Here is a 24,338-nt window from a genome sequence, read left to right on the forward strand (position 1 = left end):
GCGGGAAGCCTGAGCGTACAGGCAAAATGGCCGCCTCAACCAACCGATCGTTCGAATACTTGGAGCAGCTGCCTGGCTTGACTTTTCAGAAGCTGTACCAGCAGCCTTCGACAGCTCTTGCAATCTTCCGGCGCATGCTTCCCGACCTTGGTGCGTTAATGAAGGTCTATTTGACTGGCAAATCTCATTTCTAATTGATGGAATCAGCAAAATGCCTTGTGATGGCCGTGCTCTACATGCGAGACCCTCTTCCGGCGGCAGATCTCGAGTTATGGGTCAAAGCAGAGAGCAAGAAGTGAGTTTGAGATAACAGAGACAAGAGATGGAAGTGGGCTAACACAAGCAGAGAGCGGGACCATGCTATATCCATCCTGGGAAGACTTCACATCATGACGAATACGATGACCTCGAATCAAGTCCGAGCGTACATGGTGACAAATCCGTTCGCTTCATCTTTGCGTCAAGCCCTTACTGGTGCTGAGAATTCTCAGTCTTTTGGTGTACCTTGCTCGACTCCCGATCCGAACGCTGTGTCGATCGCAGATCTAGATGAATATGCGCGGAGGCAATGGGAGGGTGTTCTCGGATACATGGTTGGGACTAGTGGACCTGGTGTTCGCGAAACCGTTAGCCTCAGTCGAGGTGTAAAACAACTCTTACAGGCTGGCCATCTCGTCGAGATTCACCACGGACGAGTTGACATCACTCAAGATGGTTTCGCCTTTGTGTTGCAAGATGTGAACACTCAGGTTTGGCAGATCATCATCCTATACGTTGAAAGCGCCAAAGCATTACAAGTCAACGACGTAGAAGTGCTTTCTTTCATATTTCTTCTAAGTAGCCTTGAGCTTGGCCAGTCGTATGAAAAGAGGCATCTCACACCGGACCAACTGCGCGCTCTGGCAGATTTGACAGATTTTGGCATTATATATCAGCATGCACCAGCATCTGAAGCTGACCGATTCTATCCTACACGCTTAGCAACCACACTCACTTCCGACTCCAGTGCTCTTAGTAACACGATGTCAAGCTCGTTATCAGCGCAAACAAACGCCGCTACGGGAGAACCAGGATCAGGATTCATCATCATCGAGACAAACTACCGTCTTTACGCATACACATCGTCACCCCTTCAAATCTCTCTCATCGCACTATTCACAACGCTCAAGTACCGGTTTCCAAACCTCGTCACTGGTAAAATTACACGACAATCCATCCGTCGTGCTGTTGAAATGGGTATTACAGCCGACCAAATTATATCCTATCTATCTACTCATGCACACCCTCAAATGCGGAAAGAAGGCGCAGTCAAATCCACCTCGAATACGGCTGGAATACCGCGGTCAGTGCTACCGCCCACAGTGGTCGATCAGATTCGACTCTGGCAACTTGAGAGGGACCGCATCAAAGCCACTCCGGGGTTTTTGTTCAAAGAATTTGCTTCTCTCGCAGAATACGAGGGTCCATGCCGTTATGCAGAGGAAATTGGAGTCTTGGTCTGGAAGTCAGACCGTAAGCGCATGTTCTTTGTGACTCGATATGAACAAATAGTTTCTTATCTGAAAAGTCGAAGTGCATAAGCTCATGTTTCAACGAATTTAATTTTCGCCTTCACAAATAATACAGAAGGACCCATGTATCTCTAACATACGGATTGTATAGATGTTCTGACTATAAGAACTTGAATAGACCACTGACAAAAGAACAATTAACGATCAGTTTACCCTAATTTCTCCACTGGCAACCTTGACCGAACTTCCGCTCAGTTCGACCGACTCAATCCCCTCCCCATTTGCCTTCAAACTGACGCGCAGACCAATATCACTTCTACGTCCCATCTCCACACCTTGCACAAAATGGAAGTCATCGCGAACTTGACCAGCAGCAGCATCTTTCAAAACAAGGAACGCAGCCAAACCGCTCGCCGCACTTCCCGTAGCCGGATCTTCCTCTGATTCCAGGAACATTCTTGTCCTAATGACTTTCTTGCCAGTGACTTCATCCGCAACACCTCTGACATAGAAATAAATAACGACGAGACCGTGTCCACCCCATCCTTCATCTAGATACCCACCCTGGGTAGTATCAACAGCAGGAACCGATTCTCCCCCGGCCGCCGGTCCAACAGCAGCCAAAGCCCCGAGACTCGGCAATTCAACATGAATCTGCGTCATGCCATTCACAATCGACACTACCGGGAATCCATCTTGGTTTGCCGTCAAATCAAGGAACGGCTTAACAGTAGGATGCAATCTCAATAATTCCTGAACGGGGAACTTCTTCTGATGTATCCTCACATCATGCGGGATCAGCGCTGCAACTTCATCGCCTGTTGGTCTCAGGGAGATTGGTATCGGACCAGCTTTCGTCAAAAGCGTATTGACATCTCCCTTGTCAGGGGATAAATAGAGAGCCCATGACGCAGCACCGACAGTCGGATGGCCCGCAAAGGGCAACTCGTTGGTCGTAGTGAAAATATCAATTCTCTGCTGCGTAGGCTTTTGAGGATCAATGGGGTGCACAAAAATGGTTTCTGAGTAATTGAATTCCTTGGCGATTTCTTGTTTTTGGGTTTGGGTTAGGGCTGTGGGGGAGGGGAGGAAGACGACTCCCAGAGGGTTGCCGAAGAAGATGGTTTTGGTGAAGACGTCAAGAGTGACGTAGGGGATTGTTTGGGGAGAGGCCATTTTTAACGCTTGGTCGTGCTGGTAGTCAAGCTCCTGGGTTCGATTCGTGATTTTTGTGATGAAGAAAATCCGACGAATGTCAATGGGAGTTGTGGAATTTATACAGTAATGATTGGGTAGTTACGGTACCCGCAGATTTGTCAAGGGATTAGGAAATGACTCAGACTTTGATATAACATTTTTTTAGCATCCTGATCTTGTTATGCATTATACTACGATCAGCTGTGATACAATGAAGATGCCTTTGTGAAACGTCGAATTGAGCTATAGTAGATCTATCTTACTGTCTATTCGTTGTCCCAAGCAGTCGACAGTATGAGATGATTTTCATTAGATCTGCAATTCGACCAGATGCTTGTCATCAATCATTAGTGCAACATATCTAGGTATCATACATATAATAATAAACACTATTACTCTGAGTCACTGTCAATCACAAAGCCAGCTCGCGCTCGTCGACGATTGCCAGCAACTGGACCATCTTCCTCTGTGTCACTATCATGCAGAGCCTCAACAGCGGCTGGCTTCTGCTGTTCAAGTTCCTTGTCGAGATCCCATTCCTCCTGCTCTGTTGAGGTGGGCGGAGTATCATCCTCATCAACACCCTGGTTGGTAGAGGCTCCTCTTGACGTAACATCACCATTGGTCCCAGTCATCAAGACGTCGTCATCTTCATCATCGTCACTCATCTCAAACCCGCCTATGGTGATTCGTCGTCTTTTCTGGCCGTCGCTTTCTGTATCTTTGTCACTTTGGCCATCGTCCATACTGCGTCTCTTACGACGAGTAGTCTTCTTCTTTTTCAGTTGCTCATTAGAAGCATCCTCCTCTAGAGCTTTATTGACCAGGGCTTCTCGAACGCGCTTATCCTGAGCCTTCCTAACAGCTTCTTCACGCTCAAAGAACTCTCTGTCTGCTTCTTCATCTGATTCGTCGTCACTATCATGAACAAATAAGTCACTTTTAATCTTGGCCTGTCTTGCCCGCGCATTCTCTTCGCGCACGCGACGACGTTCTTCGAGAATGGCATCATCCAGAGGCTCTTTGTCTTCATCGGGCTTGTTGCGCTTGCGACGCTTCTCCACTAGCTCCCTGAGTGCATTAGATTTGGATCGAATATTTGGCGGGAAAAGTGGTCCATCGGGGATTGCATCTTCGCCCTCTGACTCGGAGCCAAAATCTACATCTAATGTTGTTTGGTGAGTCTCTTTCGGTTCGGCTGTGGGTACGCGTCGGATTTGTTCTCTGGGGTCGAGACCATCAATCTCTGTCACGGGGTTCTCGAGTCCCTTTTCGATGACTGAATTGACAGCATTAAGATCACTCAAGTGTAGTGAGCCTGGCACAACCCAAGAAGATCCCATTAAGTCCTCTGCTCCTAAACGTTCTAGCCCGATTAGGGTGAAAAGCAACCGTAATCGCCCATTTCTGAATATGGCTGTCCGGATTGCGTCATCGCTAGGCTTAATTTCTATGACGTTGTTAGTACACTCTTTCTAGCAATATTCGATGCAACATACCTATGAGAGGGGCGGGAGGCAAAGTGATTATCCCCTCTGTTGACTCAGCCTGTCGAATCTCCTCTTCAGCTTCCCAAGTAATGCGTTCGTTGGCGGCTGACCTCAAGGTGTCACTTAGCCATTTGACCAAATCAGCTTGACCATCCATGATCAAAGCAGCCACCACTACATTCAACTTCTCGTCCTTTGATGTGCCTACACGTGGGTGAACTTCAAGTTCAGCGGGCGGCCTCGCACCGCTAAGAGATATAGTCTGTCTCTCATAGCCATATTCCAGGAAAAACAAAGTGGCGTTGATCTTGCTGAATAGCAACTCTGTAAACAGCGCAGGGCGCTCGTTAAGTTTCTTGGTCATCTTTTTGGTAAGGTGTTTGACAAATTCTTCCCAATCTCGGAATATCGGCTTGGAAGAATCTAGCGCCCCTGGTCCTTTGATCATACGGTAGAAAAGATTCAAAATGTCGAGACGGTAGAGAATGATACTCAACTCCTGCTTGAAAGCAACTCGATAGAAAAAACGATGTGCTCGCTTCAGTTGCTCGTCACTGAGGTCCCGGTAATACGTTGTAAATTGAACAAATGTATCAACACTCTTCTGGGAGCAAAATCTTGCCGCGAAACGTTTAAAGTCGAACTTGCGCTCCTTGGCAACTCGAGCAGCATCGGCAAGGTCTTCTGCCTCGGAATTGTCATTCTCTTCATTTTCAACATCTTGACCAGCAGTATCGCTCTTCTTTGCTCTCGATCTTCGCTTCGACCGCACTACCATGTCTACATTCTCTTTGGAATAGTTCTCAAGCATCCTTAAAAAGACATGAGAAAGCTCGGTACACGCATCCAAATATCCAAAACCTTGATCCTTGTAGCCTCTCACAATGGATATAATTCTATCGTGTGTTGTCTCTTCGTAGAAGATACGATTCAGGATGTTCTCCGCAATCTCCTGATCTTCTTCAAACGGAGATGTGGACATCTCTTGAACTGTCAGGAGAATCTGAGTGAAACAGCGCATGTTTGCATTAAGATCTTGCCAATCGTTATGATCGAAACTGTATTGCATTGCGCGGTTAAGAAAGACAAAAGTCTCTTGGTTGAGTACACTTGCAACCAAAGAGAAGTTGTCGGGTTCAATCTCTTTGGATGTTCCTTTGTTTCTCTCATTTTGCTTTTTATGATATTTGCGTCGCTCGCGTTCGGCTTGAAGAAACCAAGCTATCAGGTAGAGAAACTGCCGGATATTGATTTCAGTAACTCTATCGGCCTCGCGCTCAATAGCCTTTCTGACATGTGTAAAAAGCGGGTTGAAGCCGGTATCTAAGAACTCCTCCACAAATGTGCGAAGATTTTTGGTTGCCACGGATGTAAGATGCGTAGTCGAAGAAATGTCACCACTGGCAGCTTCAGGTTGTTGCCGACGACCATGTTTTGGACGATTCCATTTCTTCGTCTGATCCATTTTGTTAAATGCAATCTGGCCGTCTTTGAGAATATCCTGTCCAGAAACAGTTGAAACTTTAGCATCATCTCGTTTTACCCAGATCATAGTCCCAAAGCGCCCATGACGGGTTGGTGCATTTTTGGCATATTCTCTTCTGATACCGTTTTCCTTTTGCAGTAGATCACTCAGCTCATCGTTGCGTTTCTTCTGGCGTTCGTTGTCGTTCATAAACATTTTCTGCACATTGACACCTTTGACGAGATGAAACAGGGTCTCCAAAAGCACGGTGTCTTGGAAGTTGAAGTCTTCGTTGATGTTGGCGCACATCGTGAGTAGAAGAGCAAAAACATTTTGCTGTTGAAATGCGTTGATAGTTACAGATCGTGATGTCTCGTCCTCGTCAGCGTCGGTAACTAGTCCCTTGGGAGCAGAAATCATGGTGACATTTCGCAACAGGTACAGCATCAGTTTCAAGATTCCGTCGTCCCTGCTAGTGCGCTCGGATTTTGGCATTGTCAAGCTGGGCAACCCGACTTGGAGGACAGCGCGTAAAGTATCCAGGCCGGCATGTTGATCTAGTATTCCCCGCTTGTATTGTACTTGAGCTTGTTGCAGGTATGGAGTATGCCGATGGTGATTAACGGTCATCTGGTCATGGATTTCTACCGGCCAGGTCAAAGGGACCAGCAATTCCACTGAACTTCATTAGCCTTCCTGTAAGTTCGTCAAAGGGTTTTGTCGAATATCATACAGCATGCCAACGCAACACGAGTCAAGTGTTTCTTCTTATACCCTTCGCTGTTATACCACAAGCCCAGGATCGGCAATAAATCGCCATTCACAAGATTTGCCTCTCCAAGACACCGCGCAACGTCAAGTCGGTTCGTTTTGTCGTCATATAATTTGAGCCATTTCTTGATATCGCGTAAACATGCCAATGCGTCATCTCCGAGGTTGTACTTGGATACATCTTCGCCGTTGAAGCCTCCGAGCTGTTAAAATACTCTGTTAGCATTGGGATTGACTTCTTAAAGAGTAGATAGACTTACAGCTGTGACGAGACTATACACATGTGCGCGCACTTCGGGATCCACGACCTGGACATCACGTCCAACGGCAACGGCGTCGAGTTCCATGGTGAGGCTCGCAGTGTAGAATTACTCCACCATCACAGTATCAACATCAATGTTAATATCGAACCTGTAGGCTGAAAGAGTCCTAGTAGTCCTCGCTTTGGTTGTTCACTATCGTCAATGTGGAGAGCAAATGCCAGAAGCAGATAATAATTCAGGTGACTCAACAGCCAATTAAAACGCGACAGACGCGTCGACGCGTTTTTGGCTAAATTGATTGAGTTTGGATCACATGTCGGCACGGAGCTCGGCAAAACAATTAATGCGCTTATCCGACGATAGCCGATGACGTCGGGTAAACGGTCGGACTCTTAGCGCGTTGCTCATTCGGCAACACATGCAACAACCTAGTATCAATTATCACTCCAAGTGCTTGTTCTGTTCCTTGATATAGGCTTTTGCCAGTGTCTTTCAATACAGCTACAGCCATGCTGTTCACGGTCATTCGACATGGCGCTCGTCGCCAGGCGCTCAATGCCACTCGTCACTTCAGCTCATCAACAAACAAGCTCGCTGCTGCCGAGGTAAAGAAGCTGGGTGTCATTGGCGCAGGACAGATGGTGAGTCCATACAAAATGTATCACTGTGCATAATTCGAAGATGGGACTCTGATTTCATGATACAAGGGCCTTGGCATTGCTCTAGTAGCTGCTCAAAAAGCAGAGGTTCCTGTCGTTTTGATTGACAATTCAGAGGCTGGTTTACAGAAGGGCCTTAAATTCGCTGGTAGGCCGACTTTCTCTACCATAGTTTCAGATTTGACCCTAACATTCCGTTCTTCACAGATAAGCTCCTTGAAAAAGACGTCTCCAAAGAACGCATCACCCGCGAAACTGCAGACCTAGTCCTCAGCCGACTCATCCCCAGCACCAAACTGGACGACCTCTCCGACGTCGACTTCGTAATTGAAGCCGTCCCCGAAATCCCCGACCTCAAGACCTCCATCTTCTCCCAACTCGCGCAAATAGCACCAAAACACGCCATCCTCGCTACAAACACATCCTCGATACCCATCACCAAAATCGCCGCAGCTACAACCAAAGATGCCACAGACCTCCAGGCTCCGTCCCGTGTCGTATCTACGCATTTCATGAATCCCGTCCCCGTTCAGAAGGGTGTTGAGATCATCTCCGGACTGCAGACTTCCCCCGAAACTCTCGAGACGGCACTCGAGTTCGTCAAGCGCATGGGCAAAATCCCCGCCGTCTCTGCCGATACGCCTGGTTTCCTCGCCAATCGCATTCTCATGCCATATATCAACGAAGCAATTATCTGCCTCGAAACTGGCGTAGGCCGCAAAGAGGATATTGATAGTATCATGAAGTACGGCACAAATGTGCCTATGGGTCCATTGACGTTGGCTGATTTCATTGGTCTTGACACTTGTCTTGCTATTATGAATGTTCTTCATACTGAGACTGGAGATAGCAAGTATCGACCGTCAGTGCTGTTGAAGAAGATGGTTGATGCGGGATGGTTGGGTAAGAAGAGCGGCAAGGGGTTTTATGACTATTGATATCTTTATTATGGTAGTGGAATGGTTTTCTCGGCATGAATAGAATAAATAGCTTGGTTTGTATGTTTCTCTCTAGTTACATCGTTTTACGAGCCATTGGATGATAACAACTTTCTCTCAAAAGTATAAATGGGCAGCAATTATTGTAGAGTAGAAGTCAAGAAAACGATCAAACTTTTCATTTGCCATTTCTAACTCAGGGTATCATATGTAAACAATTTCCCAATTCCCGATATATTATCAACCAAAACGCCGCGTCTTATGTAAGAAGTTCGTTATAGTAACTATCAATCAGACAGCCCCCGAGAACCGCCTTCCAGCCCATGCAGATCCATATTCAAGGTATTCCTGCCTTGTTATCGCAACGGTTGCCAGTTCCTGGCGATCTGTCGCGAAGCGTGATCCTCCCAACCATGTGGAGCGAATGGGGCTATAGGACGTAAGAAGTCAGCTTCGACAAGATCATAAGGATTATGGACATCGACTCACTCATTTGGCCGTTTCACGCGGACGACACATTCGGCGGATGCCAACTGTCGAATTTCCATTTCCCTGTAAGCATCATTTAGCATGGTAGTGACCCATATTGGGGGCCAAAACACTTACAGTCTGTCTATAAACCCAGGAATAAGTGCATTGCCACCGACGACCAGAATATTAGCCAAGAAAGCCGGATGAAGACCAGTCGGTAGCACAGACAAACTCTCCATAACAATCTCAGGAATACCAGCCTGTCTCATGCCAATATCCAAAGGGTTAAACAAGATTTCCGGTACGGTAAATCGTTCATTGCCAAGAACGAGGAAATCCTCCGTCGCAAGATCACCAGATCCAGACATCAAACTCTTCCGCTTCTTCGCATTGCTCAGAGGATCATGCGAGCGCACAAACCCCTTTTTGTTGGCGGTAGGATCTGGGAGCACATAGTCCACAACGATACCTTCGGCCAAAGCCTGAGATTGACCTCGGGCCTTTTTCGCTTTCCACACTTGCTCCATGTCGGCTTTGAAGTCACTGGACACATAGCATACCGCTTCCTTGACGTCGTTCATTATATGTGTCTCGTCAACCATGTTGTACTGGCGCATTGAGACCATTTCCTTGATGTAATTTGTCAAATGTTTGCCGCCCAAATCGAGTCTTCTGATGGCGCGTTGGAGGGGTTGGCCTTTGTATACAGGTGTGACGATTGTGTGCGAGTATCCGGAATCGATAACTATAAGGCATTCTGCTGGAGATATTGTTGTTGCTGAGTTATTCGTAGGGTCGCCAAATATAGAATGTATATCGTTCCAAGCATTCAACGTAGGTCCTGCGGGTTTCCGGGATATTAGCATTTTATCGTGCTGATTCCATGAGTATAGGTTTAGACGAACCAACGACCCTCGCGTAGCCACCAAATCCCCATTCCTCCATGACCATCTCATCCGCATTCCTCTGCAAAGCCGGCAGTCCATTCGGCGTATCCGCAAGAATCAACGTCGTCTCCGCCGGGTCCGCGATTCGCGCTTCTTTATTCCGAGCAGCCCTTTCGTCGAAAAATGCCTGCTCCCATATCTCCTTTTGGGCTTCCCAATTCACTATATAGCCCTTTTCTACGGGTCGGCGAAAGACGGCTTCGTTCCAGTCAGAGATATGTGTTGAGAGCTGGGCGCCGACGAAGACGCGGTTGTCGCGTGTTTTTACGAGTGCGTTTGGTATTGTGACGCATGCCGATAGAGCGTCGTCTTCGTTCTGTGTTGTTGAGGATGGGGCGTATCCTGCTTTGATGGTGTACGCGCCATTGTCGATGATGAAGGTTTTCTCGGGTAGGGGTTGGACTTTAGGTGCGGCTGCCTGTTTGGCAGGCGCGCGGGGTTTTGTGACCATCTTCTTATCGTTTGATTTATGTGTCAATCCGATTTATTTGTGTAGGCATTGCGATGACCATGTCGGACAGTTGTTGGCTCGTTGGCGGAATAAACTTGGCGACGGAGCGGGATGCAGGATTTAAATGTCCAAGCTTGCGGATCTGGAAATTAGGGCAGACTGTTAGGGCTTGGGATTGGATCATCGTCCATGCTCTCACTACGCGACTTTTGCACCGGAATTGGGGTTTTCTGTAGATATTTTAGAACTCATGGGATATCTGCCTCTGTGGTGTTGCCACTGGGGACGTGTGTATCTATGAATATCAATTGACAGAACTTCTCGTACCGAAAAGATGGCGATATATATATCTCATGGTAGTTGATCAACAATGAAGACAGAGACCAACACAACCCTCCCCCCCCTTTGCAGTTGATGCAGGGTTCGATATCGAGTTTGTGTTAGCTGGCAACAGGGCAATATAATTACGCGGAGACCAGTATTGAATCAATGAATCCCCATGGCTTCACACGAAAGGGAAGACTCATATAGAAGTAAATACGTGTATCACTCCGTAGCGGCATGGACATGGCCTCCTTGAAGTAAGATCGTGCCATCTGAACAGTTAAAATGAATCAATTCATCTGATCCGTCTTACTAGACTTATTAACACATGATAACAAAAAAAAACAGGCAATGATCTTTCCAAAATGAGAAAAAAGACAAAAGAAAGTGACCTGATCAAGAATACATCAGGTCCAAAAATTGACAAAAAATGATCGTAATGATCTCCCCAGCAGGGAGTCGAACCCTGTTCTAGCGCGGGTTGCTGCTATTGCAGTGACAAGCGCCAATCATGACCGGTAGACCACTGAGGATTGATGTATGGGAGCCCGGAAAAATGACCTACCATCTAGAATAGATGGGACAGCCACCGACTAACCTAGGGGAGTTAAGTTATGTGGGGCCGATACTATCGCTATCTAAAAAAACGTGGGCAAAAAAGTATCAGATTGGAGGGACCTTCACTGGACAATAAACAATTTTGCGATCATACATTTTAAACCATCGCATATTGTCACCAGATACCGAACCCGTGACAACAGAGCAAGATGTCCCAAAAACTTCATACCCTCCTAAAAACCGCCCTCGTCCTCTCAGAGCAATTCCAAACAACACTTGACACAACCCCGCCAGCATCACAAAATGCCACAACAACCACCACAGATGGAGCGCAAACCGCAGACCCGTTAGAAATCTTAGCCAACAGTTCAAAATCTCTCAGGGCGCAAGTTACAAAGCTGTCACTGCTAGCGATCACGGCGCCTTTTACGCCATCCGCGATATCGACTTGTCTGACATCCGTGAATGATTCTGTGATGCCGTCGATGGTCACGGCTGCACTATTGTTAACGCCAGTCGAATACACGAAAGCATTTTCGACGGAGGCACGTATACTCGTGAAAACGGGACTCAAGGAATTCGCAGTGTTGATTCAGGAAATCACCAATATCGCTCATGAATTCGACCCTTCCTTCCCGCCCAAGAGTGGCGAGCAGTCGGAAACTAAAAAGAAGGAACTCTCCAAAGAGGAAAAGGATGCTCTTACCTCTCAAACGGGACGGGTATGGGATGTCTGTGATACGATCATGACACTGGTTTCCCAGGGTGTTGTGGGCCACGTCGCGAAACGAGTACAGCAGTGGCATGACCTCGTCAAAGATGCGATCAGCGAGTTGGAGGAATGGGACCCTGAAGATGAAGACGATGGCGGGTTTGAGGAGTTGATGGGCAGCGATGACGATGACGATTCAGAAACAGAAAATGCAGACGAAGACGGAGATGACAGCAAAGATGTCGAAGCGCTTGAAACGCAGAAGAAGTCACTCCTTCGTGCGCTCAAACCTATTGCTCAGATCTATCCGGCTATAGTCACGAATCGAGTTAAAAAGGGCGGTTTAGCCGTGAATAATTCACAACAAATCGCAAAACTGGAATCTCTCACAGCAAATTTGCAGAGTATACCGGATCATGTCGATGAGGCTGCTGGGTCGTTGTATGAGCACAATCTGGATGATTGTGTAAAGTACTTGAAGTTGGCGAAGAGCACAGCTGAGAAGGCGATTGATGTAGTCGTTTTCCCGTGGGGAGAGCAGCAGCAGGAGGATAAATTTACGGTTTGGTCGAGGACGTGGAGGAAAGTGATGGGTGATGTGATTAGTGATCGTCAACCATAGAAATGAATATAGAACATGAATATAGATCGCTACCGAATGTGTCTATTTAATATTGTACAAGAAAAAGAAGAACGTAACGCTGCATGTGATGTGCGTACTTCAACCCGCTACAACAGCACCCGGAATTCACGTATGCAAGCAAACTAAAGAGCATCTGTCCCGACCTCATTCAAGTCATCAGCGGGGATTCTTCCCTTCAACCACTCCAGAATAGCTTCGGTTCCTTTCTGTACGACCTGCCATCGTGGAACCCGGAATCTGTTTCCAGCAACTTCGAATCGTTTCAATCCCCCACCATCCTCTCCGCCTAGTAACCCAATCTTTGGTGGCAGAAAATCAATGTTGTTGTTGCTTATATCTAATACTTGCAGTCCCTGGACTGCATTGTACTCGAGACTAGAGAGTTGATTGTCTGCCGCAAGATAGGTGATCAATCGAGGGTAGTGTTGTCGGGCGAACGGCAGAGATCCCGCCAGTCGATTGTTGGATATATCAAGAAACTTTAAAGCAGGTGCCAAAAGATTTTCGAATAGAACATCAACTGCAGTCAAACTGCTTCCATTCAGGGTCAAGCTTTGCAGGTGAGGTAGAGAAACTGGCTCTGAAAATAGACTATCTGCCTTCAAGGGGTTTTTGGATAAATCTAGATCGACCAAGCTGGTTGAGATGAGATTGAGTGCAAGAACAGGAAACGTCTGTAGCTTGTTTCGCTGGAGGTAAAGACATTTAATGTCATAATATGACAGTAAAGGTTTCAACTCATCAGCGTCTAGTTCTGTCATTTCAGTAGCGGAACGATCAAGAACACCCCCGGTCTTCACTTTCCAGCGGTTCAAATGACTCGGACTTTCTGGTGCCAACGTGAATTCCGTTGCCACAGAACCTTCTTCATCTTCGTCTCCAGCCTCACTTCGGGCTCGTACCGGTGCCGAATCTTGGCCTGGCCCGCTGTCCGCTGCTGGAGGGTTGCAACGATTGCGTAGATCGTTCTTGAGATCTTCCGTATCCATTGTCAAGAACTTTCTCTCTCTCAAAGGATTATTTGAAACATTGAAAGTAACTAGGTTGTCCATCAAGCCGATACGTTCATCCAGCTTGCTCAGGTCATTGGCCGTCAGATCCACGTGTTTGAGATTATTCAAGCCAAAGAAACCGTCTGGTAATGTTGTAATACCATTGCCTTCTGCCGTTATTCTCAAAAGTGATTGACAAGCCATTAAAGAAGGAAAAGCTTTCAAACGGTTCGCATCGACTAGCAAAAACTGTAGACTTGGGAGATTGAGACCGTCGTCTTCTGATAAGTTGTCTAGTGAGTTGAATGCAACGTTCAGCGTCTGAACGCTCTTAAATCCTTCAGCTGTTGACTCGAACAATGAACCCTGAAGTTTGTTCCGAGAAGCATTCAATTCCACCAATGGCAGTTTGCTAAGTGCCAACGATGGCAAAGAGATAAGTTCATTTTCGGCAAGGTTCAATATTTTCAAGCTTCGAAGCTCGGAAATAGTATTAGGAAGAAGACTGACTCGATTTCCGTGTAAATCGAGTACTTCTAGGTTAGCAAGTTGACATATACCCGACAGCAGCGTTCCATCCAGATTGTTGTTTGCCAGTTTGAGATCAACTAGATGCTCAAGCTCTGCAACCACTTCAATGTCTCTCATTTTGAATTGATTATTTGACAAATTCAAAGAGGTCAACCGCTGTAGCCTCCTGATTCCTATCGGTAGAGACTGAAGAATGTTACCATGAAGATCCAAGATCTCTAATCCTCCGAATTGATTTCCCTTGCTTTCATCTTCCATATCAAGTGTCTCCGGATCGATATCTGGGAAAGCTTCGTCTGGTAATGTAGCCAACTCATTATCCGCTGCAATGAACTTGACAAGATCGACATTCTCAAACCAGTCGGAATTGGCGTTTGGATCGTACTCATACATCTTGAGCACTTCGTCCGGCAAGGTGGTTAAGTCCAATGCTGCAATATTCAGAGACCCGGACTTTCTAGCAGTATCTACTCGTTTCTGCAGCACTGCTTTATTACCGTCTTTGGGAAGCTGGCCGAATGGATCTTGTGTCTCACTGTTGTCCCATGCGTCGAAAGCGGCAGGCGCAACGCTACTCTTTCTGGAGGCTTTCCTGGCTGCCTTTGCCTTGGCAATGCTCTCACGCAAGGCATTGGACGATTTTGAAACCTTGCGAATTTCTGTATCCGGGTCGATGGTTTGTTCTGAGCCATTTGACGAGTTTTTGGACGTAATGGATGATGGAGAAGTCATATTTGATGAGATATTTGACGGCGGTTGTCTGGTTTTCTTGATTGTAATTGGAGATGAAGTGACTTCATCCAGGGTGGGCTTCACGAATGTAGACGACAAAGACAACCTCGGCTTTGACTTTGCAACATCGCTCCCAGTCAAACGTGCTGGTCTCAAAGGCAGGGTGTCCCCGCGCTTCGAGGGTACGGCGCCAATAATCGAACTGCGGTTTCCGGGTCCTAGACTTTGTCGTCTAAATGAGTTCATAGATGAGATAGATGAGTCTGCAGTCTTCTGAGGCGGAATAGATTCTCGACTTGACATGGAAATAGAGGAAACAGAGGACATTCTTGATGATGCCCGCCTGGCAGTTGGGGACGGCATACCGTCTCCATCTTCAATGCCCAAGTAATGCGAAGATATTGATGGTGATCGAGATTGGCCGTTCAATCTGGAAGCAGGCCGTAACGGGGGGCCCATTGAGGTATCCTGACCGATATGGAGCGTTCTTCTATTGTGTGGTGATGGAGACGGCGGAATTCGTGATAATGTTTCGATTGTCCGATCAGAAAGCGACGGCGCCCCTGGCGACAGAGGATTAGTACGGCCTCTAGAAGTATCCCATGTTTCTCCATCAAACTCAACCGGTGATTCAGCATCCTCGATAAAGCTGTGAAGCGTTTGGGTCGATTCGCGTCGTCTCAGATGCTGGCTTGAGATTCTCCGGGTTAATGTTTCTTGAGACGGTCGTCGCAGACGGCGGTGATCAACTCCAGCATCGGCTTGGAGTCTTTCTCTCGATGGGGATGGCCTGATTGTTTTCACGGCCAATTGGGTCGGCAACGGGATTTTGGAGACTGGGCGAGGTATCCCGCTTGGGCGACCTGGTGCCTTGCTTTGCTGCATGATTGTGACCGTAGGCTATGATATGCTCATTGAGGTATGTGTAGACCAAGATCACTCATGATACCGATCGAGTATTTGGTATATGGAGAACTGACTGTGTGGTAGAAGTGGGAGGCACTCGACTCATGAAAAGTTAAGAGTCGTGCCCGTAAATGAGAGCGACTCCTGAATGGGTTATATCGTTCTCTCAAAATGTAACTCTTAAGAGTATCGAGTAACAAAGGAAGGAGCCGCGGGAGCAGGTAGACAATGGCATAGAACGGTTGGCAACACTTTGTTGCAAACCGGCAATGAATTGTTGGAAGCTTCAGGAGATATTTTGACCAGGAGTTCGCAATCCGGCGGAAGTTGGATGTCAACACCGGCAAGTGGGAACCCTGCTTAGCAAGGGAGCTTGTCGGCTTGCCATCCTATTGGAGAGCCCCGGTCTGTGCTGAAGGATCGGGGTGTTAATTAAGAAATCTGAAAGATCAATTAATTGACTGGTTGGCTCTGTGCTTGTATGTTGTACTGCTAACTACGCAGTCTGCTTAGACAAACAGATGAAGCATCTCAACGCTCAGTGTTTGGGGATGGGACCAGCAACCCTTACTGCAAAAGAAATTACCCCATGTCGGGTTGCCTTTACATACGGAGTATATATAGATAGACACGGTCTAATTTCTACCAGAACATTGTGGCTACTCACACTGTCAAACAAGATTTTTTGAGGGCTTGATTGACTGTTCAGATTTCCGGCAAGGGAAGAGAGTCCTGCATGTCTCGAGCATCATTTACAAAGAGCATGATCCGGACATTGGGCTGATGATGATAGTGTGCCTATGCCTAAAAGTAGCCTCGAGAGTGAGCCGATTGAAGGCATGTATGGAGTATATACTACGGCGCAGTGAGAAACGAGCCCCAATCTTGATTGTCGTTGTCACATCTCGGATCGTATGAGATCATTCTCAAAGAAGTCGACAATGGCGTACACTCTGCGATGAAAGAAAGCATTGGTCTAGCTGTAGCAGGTGCCAGTTGCTGCCACCAATGAAGTCATGACCAGAGGAAACCTGGTCTATCGCACATACGTACCATGAGGTGGCTGGGCAGCCCGAGTGATGGAATGTTGGAGCTGACCAGGTTGCCTTGTCAACGTCCTAAAAGCAGTGATGAAACGAGAAGAACACGAGACGTGCCGCCATGGCAACCGCTGTTTACGTCACGTGAGCACACCGCCACGAACGGGTATGCTGATTCGCTCAGTCCGTGCTTATCGCCGCGCTAAGCGGTGGGATAAACAGCGCTGATTGGCCGCCGTCGCCCAGTCACATTCCCATGCACGGCGGGCTTCACGTGGTTGGTTGCGGCAGGCGGTGGGTCAGACGATTGGCCCCTCCCTCTTGCCCAGCCTCCCCGTCGCCTGCCAGGCACACCACCTCAGAAACCCTCAAGTCGGAGTATATCACCATCTGCTGGCGACCTTATGCCAACTACATTCCTCCCTCCTCTTCTCTCGCCTTTCCATACCGTGATCCCTTCATACGTGGAAGAGCTATCATCGCATCGTTCTGCGGTAACTCTGTGCGCTTGCCAGGGACTCCATTCTTAGTTGATCTTCAGTCTGTCGTGGAGCCTATCGGCGATAAGCGGGACAACACTCCATTGTCGTCATCGCACCAGTGACCGCCAACAAAGAAGATACACCACTCAATTCAAGGCGGTGTACAATATTGGACCAAAGCGCTATCCGAGAGAGAATTGTGGACAAGGTGATTCTAGGGAGAAATCATTGAATGTCGGACTACAAGTACTGATTATCAAGATTAGGCCTACTCAACACAACATTGGTCGCTGTTCTGTCACTCTCTCACACCCATGTCTCAAGATTCAGAGATTCGGTCTCAGGCCTCTTTGGCTCCTGCAGCTGAAATCCTCATCCCAAGTACGCCTCCGCGGCGATCCGTTCTTTCGGCATCCCCGGATTTAAAAACAGTGCGGGAGCGCAATGGCAGCTTATCAGACAAGAATGGTGGTGGCTTCTGCTCGCCACAACACGCATCATCGTCTGAAATGACACCACCTCCCTCTTCTCAGACCCGTGCACCACCCCGTCGACGATCAAGATCAGGCTCGGGGTCCCGCGTGGTTGTCCCCGCTTCTCCCCCAAACGAGTCTCTAGAAAAATCACTTTATGCTGCTTATGGCGCTGCTGAAAACCTACCCACGGCCGAGGACATTGATGCTGCCGATGAATTGCAAGTTCGAAAAATCGCTAAAGACTTGTTATCCATAGCGCAGGAAGCGCGAATGTCCGCCTTGCATTTCAAATTACAGAACAGCCTTCTATCATTCACAAGTAATGAAGCAATCAAGCGTGCCGAAGTTGAGCAACAACTTGCTCGCAGAGAAGTTGAAATTTTACAGAGCTCAGAGTACCAAAACCGCCGCGCCATTCCACATTCACAAACACCTCAAATTTGCCCCAGTCCAAAATCAGAGGCCTCTTTGAAGCGAATTGCTGAGCTCGAGAACATCAACGTCAGACTGGAAGAGAGATTGTCCAATGCGAAGAAACTGATTCAAGAAAAGATTGACGAAGGCAACAACAAAAATGAGTCTTTAATAGAAGAAAACCGTCTACTCAAGAAGCGTATCAGAGACAACCGCGAGCATTTGACAATGTTCCTCGATGCTGGTTCTTTGTCACCAGCTTCTCGCGCCGAATTCAGCACCCCTCAAAGAAAGGCTCAGCCTCGTATGTTTGATAGTGCACGCACACACACCAGCAGTCGCGGTGGCAGCCATGATGCTTTTGCCACTCTTTTGGCTGCTGATCGCGTGCTACACGGCGACTCTACAAATGTGTCTCCGAACAGAAATCGTCAACACAGGAACGGCCACATAGGAGGTGCTCATGTCAGAGGAGCTCATTCCATGTCGTCCCTACCAGTGACCCCTCAACGCTATACACATATTCACGAATCTCAATACATCACACCCGGCAGCAGAACACATGAAGATGCCAGAAAAGATACTTTTGATCCCGAGGACAACCGTCATGACCGTGATAGCACTATTTCGGTGTCTGATGCGGACGAAGTAGTTACCGACGAGGATATCCCAGCGTCTCAGGCCAGTTCTCGCGCGACTGGCATGCTCCGCCGTCTACCAGAGCTTAGTCAAGAACCCTCCAAACAGCAACAGTCCGCTCGCAGCAATATTGGCAAATCAAGCACGCTACTGCAGACAAAGCTATTTGGACAAGTGAGAAAAGCCGGCGTTGATCGATCCGGTCCAGCATCTCAGAAACGTAAGGGATCCTTTGTCGAAGAGGGCGCTGCACTAAAGAAACCTAAGGATGTTGGCTTGGGTATCAGTAGCTGGAAGGTGTCTCCTGCCTAACTTTGGGCCACGCCACTGGCTTTGTATAGCATTTTTATGACGATTAACGATGATTTTTTTTAGCGAAATGAAAAGGAAGGAAGCTAGGAATTGGGAAATTGCTTAGGTTATTCGGATTATCTTTATGTTTGTTCTTTGCGTTACTCGCAGCCTATGAATTGATCACTGTGCTCATGAAAAGAAGCGTTTGTTTGCGAGTCTCAATTGAGACGATTCATGTATAATTATTATTCATAGCTACATTTTCATGGCAGGGGGGCCTGTATCTCAATAGCTACTGTATCTGAATCATAACATGAACCGCGTAACTAACTTAGTTAGCCTGTTAAGTTGGAGCATAGGCCTGCTTACGTAATGGACTAAATAGGAATAGTATAGGGCTCGCTAAGCGAGCAGACTCCGCCAGCAAACGGCGGCCTCTGACTGGCCACTCCCGAGCGACGCTTGGCAACCACACCAAAAAAAAGTTCCACTCAATATTGAACGTACTCCAACCTCAAGTCAAGTCAGTCCTTTTCGAGACTCGACCAGCAACAACACCGTCGACAATCCACATAGTGAGACTTGATCTCCGTCCGGCACAATGGTTAGTTTTTCGATCTTAAATGAATTGAAATGTTTATTGGGAGATTTTGAACGGCTGGCTGACGGGTTTGGATGAATAGGCGATCAAGCACAACAACGTTATCCCCAACACTCGTGAGTTACACCTTGTCTACGCTTCCGCATGATGGGAAAATGGAGAATTGCGCGATAAAAGAGATGAACTGGGATTTGGAAGCAGAGAAATGGATTGCGAACGTGCAAAAATGAGATGTTAGGGACATATTGAAGGACCTTTTACTGATGGATTTGGTATTCAGACTTCCACAAGGACTGGCAACGTCGTGTCCGCGTGCACTTCGACCAGGTACGATCCCACCCATGAATCAACCTTACCGCGATGGAAACGACTTCTTGCTACCGTTGAAGGAATTTTCGCGGATTATGGACCTGAATGCTGACCTAAATATACAGCCCGGTCGCAAGCACCGCCGTCGTCAAGCCCGTTTGTCCAAGGCCGCTGCTGTTGCTCCTCGCCCAGTCGACAAGCTCCGTCCTGTTGTGCGATGCCCTACCATCAAATACAACCGCCGCTCTAGGGCCGGCCGCGGTTTCACCCTCCAGGAGTTGAAGGTTAGCCTATCCGTGACCGACCAGTTCTGGACTGTTTTTTTTTCCTTTTTTCCTCTGCAGGGGAGTCTTCTTTAGATGAGATTATCATGCAGTTGAATACTAGACATCCAGAATCAAGCATGCATTAGATACAGAACTAACAACCTACAGGAGGCTGGCATCCCCCGCAAGCTCGCCCCCACAATCGGCATCTCCGTTGACGCTCGCCGCAAGAACGTCTCCCAAGAATCCCTTGCCGCCAACGTTGCCCGTCTCCAGGAGTACAAGAGCCGCTTGATCCTCTTCCCCCGCAAGAGCGGCCAATACAAGAAGCTCGACGCCTCCGCCGAGGACGTTGCTGCCGCTACCAAGGCTTTCGCCGCCGAGGGCAAGGTTGAAGGATACACCACCCGTGTCTCATCCAGCATCCCCGTCAAGAACATCAGTGCCGCCGAGGCTGTTACCGAAATCAGCCGATCTGACCTCCCCGAGGGTGAGAAGGCTGCCTACCGACGATTGCGTGAGGCTCGCAGCGAGGCTCGCTACCTCGGTGCTCGTGAGAAGAGAGCCAAGGATAAGGCCGAGGCCGACGAAGCTGCTAAGAAATAGATATCAAAATGATGTTTCACTTCTTCAAAATCTTTCAAATATGATAATGATATCCTTTCAAAAAATCCTCCGTCTCTTCCCTCTTATCCTCTTATCATCGGCATGTGCATGTGTTTTATGGGAGAGATTTTGATGCAAAAAGTCAAAAATCTCGGGGTTACAGATCATGAAAGTCGAATCCTCCACCTTTTATAGGGTGTCCGGGTCGATATTTTTTTAAACGTTAGTTGTGGGTACGGCGTGATACTTCGTCCTCTTGGATCGTTTACAAACTGTCGTACAATGGTTTCTATGTCATGTTACAAAAGAAAAGAAATTCTTCATCTTATATCTTTCTTTATGACTAAGAAGTAGGTTTCGTAGTTAACGTAGTAAAGGGCTATATACAGGTATAATCTGCTACTATAGAATATCCACTCCAAAAAGTACACCCATCACACCCTCAACCGCTTTCACAATCGCCTGTGCTTCTCTTTCCTCATGGATTCCTATGGTCCTCCTGCTTACCTCCTCTTTAAGAACAGAGTGAAACAACCGCTTCAATTCCATCTCTGCTTTAGTGCGCTGTGCCTCGCCCTGATCAGAGATGTGGATACTTATATCCGGTTTGAGTTGTGCTTCGCTCGTCCACCGATCCAGACTTAGGGGACAGCTGAGGATGAGCTTTGACTCTCTTTTTGACCCTAGGGGACTCGGTGGTGATGAGAACTGCATGGACGAGCGTAGCAAGTGAGGGATGATGAATCGTGAGTCTGATTTTCGCAATGGACCTGTTAGAGACTCCGAGTCTATTTCGCTGAGTTTTTTGCTCTTCTTAGCGCTCTTTTTGGATAAAAGAACTTCCTGAGTCTGTCGGAGACGTGTCCAGATCCGTGCCCGGCAGAGGGATGCTTCCCAGAAGCGACTGACGCCAAAACAGAGACCGGAGATGTCAAGCCCGACAATAGGGCTTGAGATTCGTGATTCAATCCATGCTTCTAGGGCAGGAGGGATTTGTGCTTCTTGAGTTGCGCGCTTCGACAGGGATATCGATGTAATTCGTTGCGACTGCAAGTCGGTCGTGAACTGAAGTGGGATTCTGAACTGACTTGATGGGAAGGGAGGCGGAGCTGATAGTGTGATTTCATGCGTTTCAATGATCGCACTTTCTTGCGATGTAGATACGGACAAGGTAGTGGAATGCTCCAGAGTCAAAGGTGCAAATGCGGTTATATATGGCTTTGGGTCAGGTATGTTGTTGAGTGCGAATGCGTTGATGGGCTCGGGGGATGCTGATCGTTTGTTGATTGGTACGGCTTTTGCTGAAAATGGGAGTAGAGAGGATATCAGAGTTGAGATGGGGGGTTGATCTGTTGCAGAGTCTGGTGGTCGATCTGTTGTTTTGTTTGTCGAGGCTAGAAGAGAGCTGCACGAAGAATTAGACATTGAAATTCGACTACAGGAATTGTAACAACTCACATCAACTTCGAGACATCCTCCTGATCAGCCCGTTGACTCTCATAACCGCGTTTGGCTCGATTTGTCCAGTTTTCTAGCTGCGCAACATCGGCCTTTAATTGATCCAATTGCTCAAGAAGCTCTCTTTTGAGCTTCTTCCGTTCCTGCATAGCCGGATCATCGAGCTCTTCATCTTCATCGTCGCGTATATCTTCTGTTGGCGCTACGCCCCCAATACCGAGTTTGCTCGGACCTAATAAATCCCTTCGTAACCTCCTTCCCGCGCTAGGACTACTCAGCAAATCCAATGACGCTTTCAGACGTTTTTCACGGCCCAATTGTGTCGGCGTAGGAGGTAATTCTGGCTCTGGCAAATCATCGTTGAACGATGAAGGCGCCATCAAGCCTGAATGTTCCAATTCTCGAGTTGCGCTATCGAGTTCAGAAGCGAGTTGTTCATCCGGATCATTTTGTCGTATAGGTGTTGTTTCCCTTCTTTTTTCTGCCTCGACCAGTTGTTCTCCACCCCTAACCTCGGTATCTCGAGCAACACTCCGTCTCGGCGACTCAATCCTTCTCGATACCCTTCGCGGCGGAGCGGCAAAAACCTGCTGCTGGGTAGCAGCAATAGCCCCTCCTCTTCTCGGTGACTGCGACAACGCTCTCAGCGGAGAAGAACCTGTGTTTGTAGCCAAAGACGGTCGTAGAGCTTTCCGATCCCGTAACCCAAACGATATGCCCTGCTGTTGTCGCTGCGGACTTCGCGTCGGAGATCGAGCCAGGACATGAGATAATATCTCTGGATTTGAGCGTGCCAAACTTGACCTGGTGGGCGATTGGAATGATTGTCTGTGTGTTACTGGCGATTGTAGGAGAGGCGCATTTGAGTTGGTGTTCGTATCTTCTGCAGATGTCGCGTCGGGGGTCGTTTTGCGTCGTTTCGATGGTGGATCTGACATTGTCGCTAAAATATCGCTATGAGTAAAATTTGCTGTGGCCTCAGTTTAGCAACATAGATAAATATCAGTCATACTATAAACAATCGTCAATTTTGTTCTGTCAATCGCGTCAAACTACATCTTTGACCTATTCCCTTTCGGGAAGAACATAACCAAAGCTTGCGCATTTGTTTGCTTTGTTTGCACTCAATGACATAACACATCCCACCATCCATTTTCTTCCGCGTGTCACTTCCGCGGCAATTGATCTCTGAGAGCACTTTGAGACGACTTCGCAATTTCGCAGACCATGGAGCAGACCATATGGGCGCCAAACAGGCGCTCAATATTGCGTTTATTTGCCAAATCTAAATCTTGTCGTCTGACTGATCGATATGATTTGGCTGTGACCATAGGACGGAATAATTGCAACCGGAGTCGTCCCTCGGAGTCATATACAAGATCGTTCCATAGCACCCGATTGAACAACAATACAACAACACGACTCAACATAGGAACACATCAAGCCTACCCCCTATCAGGCTACTACTCCGACCTGCTCTCCTTCCACCAACCGCCTCAGCAACAACAACCCTCTCCCCCTCAACCTTTGCCCTCTTCAGTAGAAGAAGAACCAACAAAAGAACAAAAAATGGCCATTGTCTTTGGGACCCGCCTCGCCGGTCCGGGCTATCAATCAACCCGCTACAACCCTGAAACAACACCGCCCGAATCAACCTGGAAACAAATCAACGGCGTGCCCATACCGCCGCGACCTGCGGAACCGGACAATTGCTGCATGAGCGGGTGTGTCCATTGTGTCTGGGATGATTATAGGGATGATTTGGAGTACTGGGCTTCGAGGGTGAGGGAGGCGCGCATTACCTCTGCAGGTGCGGATGTGACTGCGGATTTGGGCGCAAAGGGGAAAGAGATGAGGCAGACGCCTAGAAAGGAGGTTGCAAGCGCGAGCATGAGTATGGATGATGATGGGGGTGGCAGTGAGACGAATTGGGAGCTGCCTTCCGTACCGGACGTGGGAGAGGAAGAGGATTTGTTCAAGGGAATTCCGGTGGGGATTAGAGAGTTTATGAAGATTGAGAAGAAGTTGAGGGAGAAGAAGAACAGCAATAACCTCCAACCTTGAGGGGAGCTATATAGCAGGGTTGGAGTTTGTATATTATATACCCTTTCTATGTTTCGCGTATATTTGGCAAGATGAAGATGTACTATGTATATAAGATATAGATTTCTACGAATGATGAACGCTAGACA

General features: G+C 47.7%; 11 protein-coding genes across 11 annotated transcripts; 6 read left to right on the forward strand and 5 right to left on the reverse strand.

The window, feature by feature from the left end:
- Window positions 1–26: 26 nt before the first annotated feature.
- EYB26_004613 (uncharacterized protein) lies at window positions 27–1,580 on the forward strand (the record flags this gene model as incomplete). The annotated part of the gene is made up of 3 exons (XM_054263904.1): window positions 27–150; window positions 208–295; window positions 347–1,580. The coding sequence occupies 3 exons, from the start codon at window positions 27–29 to the stop codon at window positions 1,578–1,580; spliced, it is 1,446 nt and encodes a 481-aa protein (XP_054119879.1).
- A 135-nt stretch (window positions 1,581–1,715) lies between these two features.
- Window positions 1,716–2,687, reverse strand: EYB26_004614 (uncharacterized protein; the record flags this gene model as incomplete). The annotated part of the gene is made up of 1 exon (XM_054263905.1): window positions 1,716–2,687. The coding sequence occupies one exon, from the start codon at window positions 2,685–2,687 to the stop codon at window positions 1,716–1,718; it is 972 nt and encodes a 323-aa protein (XP_054119880.1).
- Window positions 2,688–3,100: 413 nt separating this feature from the next.
- Window positions 3,101–6,781, reverse strand: EYB26_004615 (uncharacterized protein; the record flags this gene model as incomplete). Its single annotated transcript, XM_054263906.1, has 4 exons — window positions 3,101–4,158; window positions 4,208–6,340; window positions 6,397–6,637; window positions 6,695–6,781. 4 exons carry the CDS (start codon window positions 6,779–6,781, stop codon window positions 3,101–3,103), a joined length of 3,519 nt encoding a protein of 1,172 aa, XP_054119881.1.
- Window positions 6,782–7,206: 425 nt separating this feature from the next.
- Window positions 7,207–8,294, forward strand: EYB26_004616 (uncharacterized protein; the record flags this gene model as incomplete). Its single annotated transcript, XM_054263907.1, has 3 exons — window positions 7,207–7,338; window positions 7,405–7,504; window positions 7,564–8,294. 3 exons carry the CDS (start codon window positions 7,207–7,209, stop codon window positions 8,292–8,294), a joined length of 963 nt encoding a protein of 320 aa, XP_054119882.1.
- Window positions 8,295–8,585: 291 nt separating this feature from the next.
- Window positions 8,586–10,163, reverse strand: EYB26_004617 (uncharacterized protein; the record flags this gene model as incomplete). Its single annotated transcript, XM_054263908.1, has 4 exons — window positions 8,586–8,724; window positions 8,784–8,846; window positions 8,901–9,606; window positions 9,671–10,163. 4 exons carry the CDS (start codon window positions 10,161–10,163, stop codon window positions 8,586–8,588), a joined length of 1,401 nt encoding a protein of 466 aa, XP_054119883.1.
- Window positions 10,164–11,254: 1,091 nt separating this feature from the next.
- EYB26_004618 (uncharacterized protein) lies at window positions 11,255–12,379 on the forward strand (the record flags this gene model as incomplete). Its single annotated transcript, XM_054263909.1, has 1 exon — window positions 11,255–12,379. One exon carries the CDS (start codon window positions 11,255–11,257, stop codon window positions 12,377–12,379), a length of 1,125 nt encoding a protein of 374 aa, XP_054119884.1.
- Window positions 12,380–12,522: 143 nt separating this feature from the next.
- On the reverse strand, window positions 12,523–15,540 carry EYB26_004619 (uncharacterized protein; the record flags this gene model as incomplete). Its single annotated transcript, XM_054263910.1, has 1 exon — window positions 12,523–15,540. The coding sequence occupies one exon, from the start codon at window positions 15,538–15,540 to the stop codon at window positions 12,523–12,525; it is 3,018 nt and encodes a 1,005-aa protein (XP_054119885.1).
- A 1,151-nt stretch (window positions 15,541–16,691) lies between these two features.
- On the forward strand, window positions 16,692–18,924 carry EYB26_004620 (uncharacterized protein; the record flags this gene model as incomplete). Its single annotated transcript, XM_054263911.1, has 4 exons — window positions 16,692–16,767; window positions 16,824–17,103; window positions 17,264–17,291; window positions 17,350–18,924. The coding sequence occupies 4 exons, from the start codon at window positions 16,692–16,694 to the stop codon at window positions 18,922–18,924; spliced, it is 1,959 nt and encodes a 652-aa protein (XP_054119886.1).
- Window positions 18,925–19,507: 583 nt separating this feature from the next.
- EYB26_004621 (uncharacterized protein) lies at window positions 19,508–20,688 on the forward strand (the record flags this gene model as incomplete). The annotated part of the gene is made up of 5 exons (XM_054263912.1): window positions 19,508–19,510; window positions 19,590–19,623; window positions 19,788–19,834; window positions 19,942–20,100; window positions 20,251–20,688. The coding sequence occupies 5 exons, from the start codon at window positions 19,508–19,510 to the stop codon at window positions 20,686–20,688; spliced, it is 681 nt and encodes a 226-aa protein (XP_054119887.1).
- Window positions 20,689–21,090: 402 nt separating this feature from the next.
- EYB26_004622 (uncharacterized protein) lies at window positions 21,091–23,084 on the reverse strand (the record flags this gene model as incomplete). The annotated part of the gene is made up of 2 exons (XM_054263913.1): window positions 21,091–22,093; window positions 22,147–23,084. The coding sequence occupies 2 exons, from the start codon at window positions 23,082–23,084 to the stop codon at window positions 21,091–21,093; spliced, it is 1,941 nt and encodes a 646-aa protein (XP_054119888.1).
- Window positions 23,085–23,373: 289 nt separating this feature from the next.
- On the forward strand, window positions 23,374–24,210 carry EYB26_004623 (uncharacterized protein; the record flags this gene model as incomplete). The annotated part of the gene is made up of 1 exon (XM_054263914.1): window positions 23,374–24,210. One exon carries the CDS (start codon window positions 23,374–23,376, stop codon window positions 24,208–24,210), a length of 837 nt encoding a protein of 278 aa, XP_054119889.1.
- Between the last annotated feature and the right edge of the window lie 128 nt (window positions 24,211–24,338).

The sequence above is a fragment of the Talaromyces marneffei genome, chromosome 3 (assembly GCF_009556855.1).
Source record: "Talaromyces marneffei chromosome 3, complete sequence".
Taxonomy (NCBI): Eukaryota; Fungi; Ascomycota; class Eurotiomycetes; order Eurotiales; family Trichocomaceae; genus Talaromyces; species Talaromyces marneffei.